General features: G+C 45.2%; 1 protein-coding gene across 1 annotated transcript in view; it reads left to right on the plus strand.

Annotated features, from left to right (window-relative positions):
* LOC143837681 (digestive cysteine proteinase 2-like) overlaps positions 1-5,140 on the plus strand; it is a 40,118-nt gene extending 34,978 nt beyond the window's left edge. The window contains exons 10-11 of the mRNA XM_077337766.1: positions 98-287; positions 3,963-5,140. Coding sequence (XP_077193881.1) covers positions 98-287; positions 3,963-4,150 — 378 coding nt within the window. The 3' untranslated portion in view covers positions 4,151-5,140. The remainder of the gene's footprint in view (positions 1-97; positions 288-3,962) is intronic.
* The last annotated feature ends 860 nt before the right edge of the window (positions 5,141-6,000 follow it).

The raw sequence follows: 6,000 nt of genomic DNA on the forward strand, positions 1-6,000 counted from the left end.
TTGTGCTGGTGAGGGGGGTTATGGAATTGTCTGTCACACATACAACTGTTATTGATAACCATTCTCTCTCCTTGTCATCTCCGCCCTCCTTGGTCAGAACGGTTACTGTCACAGCAACACATCAGAGATTGTGGCCAAACTTTCCCATTATGTCAATGTCACCTCCGGGAATATCACGGCTCTGAAGGCCGCCATCTACAAGCATGGCCCTGTGGCTGTCAGCATTGATGCCGCCCACAGAACTTTCTCTTTCTATTCCAATGGGGTCTACTATGAGCCTAAGTGCGGTGAGTCTTGGATGATAACATTTCTGTGGAAAAATGTGGACCAAAGCTCATATTCTTGGATGCATCCTAAGAATGGTCAGGACAGTTGGCACTTTATCTCAGGCAGCTACTTCTGTGATGTTAGTGCTCGCTGGGCTGTATTATTAAGATCTTGTGTTCAGCTGCCCAGCCAGGTTAGATGCACACAAAGCTATCAGACCACTGGTTTATTGCTATTGTTTACTCCGATTGGGTCTTTTCCACACTGGGGTTTGTTTGTCTATTGCTACATCTCAGTGTTGCTGCTCTCGCAATTTTCCTTCGTACCTTTTCCAGATAAATTTGCAACAGCCTAAAAAAAAAAATTTATCAGCAAACTGTACCTGTGTAAGGGAGGGGCAGTTAAGAAACTGAGCTACCACAAAAGCCCTGGTTTCCTGCAAAAGTCTTTCATGTAACCTCCTATCTGATGGAGACGTTGGTGACTGTGAACCCAGGATCTTTTGCATGTAAAGCAAATGCTGTCCCATTAAGCCACAGTTCTGTACCCTTTAGGAGTCAGACACCTCTTCCAAGATTTGTTTATCCACCTCCTTCTCAAGGTCAAAAATACAGTGTTAGGGTAAGAATGGCTACATCCACGTGGCCATGTAAAGTAACCATGAAATAGCCTGTTGATGCCGAGTGCCCAGTTGTTTGCCTCTGGAAAAGGGGATCAAAGACGTGCTTTTGGTTTAATCAGTTGGAGAAGTTAAGAGTCACATCACACTGCAGAGCATCAGCCAGGCACCAGGCTTATGTATAGTTCAGGACTGGACACGTGCAATGTGGTTATTACCAATAAACATAATCTGATACGATTCCCCCTTCCAACAAGCAAAGAGTTTTGCTATGCTTACCTAACTCTTCTTCATCCTTGGAAGCAGGTTATTATATTGTCATGGAATTTGGGGCACAGAAACAGAGAGAGTGTGTCTTAAGGTTCCCCAGCATTATAGAGAGAGCTGATGGGTGACAGTCAGACTAGTATGAGCCTGTCAGTAGGTTTGCTTAAAAGCCAGAGAAATGTTTGCTGGAAGCTTAACTGCCTGGTCTTCGCACTGTCACCATCTGTCACCACACACGAGCAGCCGCAGCCTGTCCTTTTAATGTCTTAGATGCTGCACCAATTATTCCTGTATGCCTTTTAAGGAGCTGCTGTTGGCTCCTTCATATCCCAGCTCTTTTCTAATCACAAGCAGGACATGTCACACTCTAGATTGCCTGAGTTGGTCTGTCTAGGACTGAAGCAGGATTGGCTGCTCTCAGTTCCCAGAGCTTGTAGCGAAGCACCGGCAGCCCCCAATCCAAGTGCCTCCCAGAAACATAAAAAGAGCCTTGCTGGATGAGACCAGAATGCTGCTTCCAACAGTGACCAGCAGCCAGGGCCTTCTGGGAAGACGACAAATAGGGTATTCCTTGCTGTCATTCCCCCACCCCCCTCCACCAGCTTGCAGTACCTAGACATAAAACTGGGGCTAAAGGAACTACAGGAGAAACTCGCATCTCACCTTCCAAATCTCCCAGTTGACCAACTTTCAGAGTTTTCAGCTGAGTCATCTCTTGTGCTTTACTTCTGTAAGGGAGACCCATTAAGTGTGCACATTTTACAGCAAATTTTCAGAGCAGCAAGCCTTTAATCTGGATTTCAGATTCTGTGCCTGCATTACATACCATTCCTTTTTCTCTGGTTTATTTATTCTACAGCTACAACTTAAACACACATTTTCCCTAAATTGGGCTAGAACGTCACTTGTGACATGTGGGGATGGCATCCAAAGTTTTTTTTTAAATCTGTGCAATTGCCCCAGCATAGCTGTACAGCAGTGTCCAGAAAGCACCTTCCATTGAAATCCTCATGGTTCAGGTTTTGCTCATGTATTTCAGCTTTACTTCATTGAACAAAAAGAAACACAGGCAAGGGGGGAACCTGCTGTTGAAACCAGCCAGAATTTTTTAAAAAACCGACAAGCAGCTGAGAAGTCCCGTTTTCCATATTGCTGCGGACAAGGGGATTCTTTGCTGTGTCATCAACCACTGAGAAAATGGGAAAGAGTTACACATCATAATATGTTTGAGTATACAGAATGCATGGCAGAACCCACTGACACTGGCATTGCAAGCTGTGATTGCTGGCAATGTGTGATTATGGGCGCACGTCTGTGCAAAGTTGGCTGCAATCCCACTACGCTTTGCACAGGGGCTGGAATTCGTATGGAGCAGGATTAGTCTGGCAGAAATTCTGGAAAGCTTTTTTAGTCTTGTGCCACTCAATTTTATGAAAATTGAGGAGCATGTGATTTTTATCAATACCCTAGTGCAGCTGGCATAGTAACACTAAATTCCTGTTCTTCCTTGCAAATGTGTGTGGTTTTCTCTTTGTGATTCTCTAACTTGACCCTGCGCACTGGTCATGATATTGGCAGTTTTTCAGAGTTTGTCCTGTGCTGATTGTCTTCAAAATGGATCAGTCCCAAGCAATTCTGAAATCTGGCAGTTTGTAGAAGGTCCATGTGGCTCAGCTGCCATTTTAATGAGACTGCCAAAATGATTCCAAAAAACATCTTTGTTCACTAAAGCATTAAAGGGGGAAATGTTTTCAAAGCTTTAGGCTTCCGATTCTAGTCTCTCTCTGTCTCTCTACATCTCATGTCACTTTATCTTTGTTGCTAATCTCCCCCCCCCCTTTTTTTTTTTTTTGTTTGCATGCAGCACTGATCTTTTTTATACTGGGGACATTATCATTTGTCTCTTCTCCAATCCCCCTTTCAAGTCAGTACCGGTAAGGAGCTAAGCCTTATGCAACTCCTTTTAAACTCCCCCGTCATTACACACACTAAAAAGTATTCAACAATCCAAGATTAGTGATCATCTTGTTTTTTAAAAAAGCCAAACAATTTAAAAAGGAAAAAAAATAGCTTGAACACAAATGAAGGGGAGGGGGAATGGCAGAAGGTGCAAAGTGGATGGGATGACCTTGGTATGATCACCTTTGAGGGTGGCAAAAGGGTGGCAGGGAAATAAGTACAAGACCACTTAACTTCCCCCCCCCCCTGAGAAACAGCAACCAGAATACAAGCTGAGCATAGAAGAGAGGAAAATCAATGCAGAATGACAACGCAAGCCCAACATGCATAGTGAAAGCGAAGGAAAACATCCATGCATAATAGGCCTGAATCTCAGCTGCTCTAATGTTCTCTGCCTCCCAGAACATACTCATTCCTCATCAGGTTGCTCTGGGTTACTCTGGAAATCAGGGACGTCCATGCATGACAGGCATAGGGACCAACCATTTTACTACTAGATATGCTGATTCTCTTTCTTAATATGGACTATCCATTTATGTATCCTAGCTGAAAGCTGCTGATAGAACAATCCTCCCTGATTTTTCTTTTCTAACCCTCTGACCCTTGTGTTCTGTGGTAGTGAGTTATAGAAAGAAAAAAATATGCATTGCCTACAGGGGTGCTTTTGTCAGTCTTCAGTCCATGTACCCCATCAATTTCATTGGATTCAGGTGAATTCTAATACCTTCAGAAAAAAAGTCACAACATACAAGACTACAGGGTTTTCCTGATCTAGCCACTTCATATTGCTCTGCATAATCTCATTTGTTGAAACTCTGTTTTGTAATCTACTAACTCTCATCCCTTTCAGGAAACAAGAAAGGTGAGCTTGACCATGCAGTCCTCGCTGTCGGTTATGGAGTCCTCCAAGGAGAGCTTTACTGGCTCATCAAGAACTCCTGGTCTACATACTGGGGCAATGATGGCTACATCCTCATGTCCATGAAAGATAACAACTGTGGGGTAGCTACTGATGCCACGTACCCAGTGGTGGCATGATCGCACCATGGCAAGCACCCAAGGATGATCTGCGCCACTTCCTGCTCCAAATGAGGTTCCTCCATCTCTCTAACATATTCGTCGGCACACTGGAAACTTAGCCACAGAACTAGAAGAGACTCAAGGAGCCATCAGGTCTGTCCTTATGACGGCATACAAAGAGCCCTGCTGGATCAGAGCAGTGGTCCATCTAGTCCAGCCTCCTGACTCACACAGCAGCCAACCCATTGCCATACAGGGTCAACAAAGAAGGCACAGAAGCCAAGGCCTTCCCTTGACGTTGCCTCCTGATGTTGCAGGTGGTTCCTCATAGGTGACACCATTTTTGGAGTAAAGTCTGCTTGTCCTTTCAACACGTAATATGGAATCCCTAACCATATGAGACTTTTTTATTTTGGGGTCAAGCCCTTCATCACTCCAGTTCCTTAAACATCTAGTAGGAATTGATCCAACTATTCTCTGATTATAATCTCTTCCTATTCCATCAGCACAAATACTCTGCAGTCTGTGCAAAAAATCTCTGTGAAGCAGGGCAAGGTGTGTCGTTTTGGAACAAGGCCTAGGAATGTGGTGTGACTTCTCCAAGACCATAAAGTCGTTCTGTGGCACAGCTGAAAAACTTGCTATTCTCCAGGTTCACTGCCTTACCAATGGTGCTCTCTCCCTAAATACACTAGGGTAGGGGTGGCCGATTGGGCTCTCCAGGTGCCCATTGACTACAATTACCATGAACCCCTGCCAGCACACAGTAATTGTAGTCCATAGATATCTGGAGAGCCACAGTTTGGCCACTCCTGCACTAGGGGAAGGCTGCTTGGAAGCTGCTACTGTGATCAGGGGGTGGGTTTGGAAAAGGATAATATAGAAAAAGCTGCATGCAAATATAGGGTCAAGTCGGATTTGGGCTAAATTCTCTGTCATCAGCCTTCTTGACTTAGGAGCAGCTACTGTGACTTTTGTGTTTGGGCCAATTAAAAATATTATACCGTGCTTGTCGCGACTCTTATTACTTTGTCAGCGAATGACCAGCTACACCTGGGATTCTAAAACTCCCGAGCAATCTTCCTGCTTCTCTTCACTACACAGAAATCCTCCTTCCTGCAATGAGTGCTAATATGCCTTGAAGTCACACACAATTCTTTCCCCAACAATCCTGTGAGATACATTAGACTGGGAGAAAGAGGCTGCTTCAGGTTCACCCAGCAAGCTCCATAGGTCAGTGAGGAAGCTGAACCTGGATCCTGCAAGTCATAACCAGACATTATAAGCACTGTGCTACACTTAGCCTCAGACCCCCTGTTGACAAGAGGGGCAACTTTGTGAGGACAGCCTTCTCGTCTAGTTGGCAGGGGAAGCATTTAATTCACAGCATTTGTATACACTTAAAACCCCATCTCCCTCCTCCATGTTATCTTCGTAGCTCTGTAAGTTAGGTTAAGTTGAATGAGTGGCGTTGGTTGGCTCAAGGTCTCAGTAAATTTCCATGGCAGATTAGGGATTCAACCCTGGCTCTGTCAGATCCTTTGGACACTAGTCACTGCACTGACTGGCTGCCATTATGGGAACTGCACCTCGATTCTCCTTGTTCAGCCCTTTGGTGCACAACCAATATATCTTTAAATAGGACAGGGTCCTATTAAATAAAAGAGTAAGGCCACCTGGGGAGGAGTTAGGGCGGGCCCTGTCCAGGATAAAAACTCAGAGGGCCCAATCAGGAGCCGCGAAGCGGCTCCTGATTGGGCCCTCAGAGTGTCCATCCAGGGCCAAGCAGCCAATGGGGAGGCGCGTAAAGTGCCTTCCTATTGGCCCCTCACCAGGACAGACCAAAATTCCATTCACCCAGCCCAGTC

Source organism: Paroedura picta, chromosome 5 (genome assembly GCF_049243985.1).
Source record: "Paroedura picta isolate Pp20150507F chromosome 5, Ppicta_v3.0, whole genome shotgun sequence".
NCBI classification, from domain to species: Eukaryota; Metazoa; Chordata; class Lepidosauria; order Squamata; family Gekkonidae; genus Paroedura; species Paroedura picta.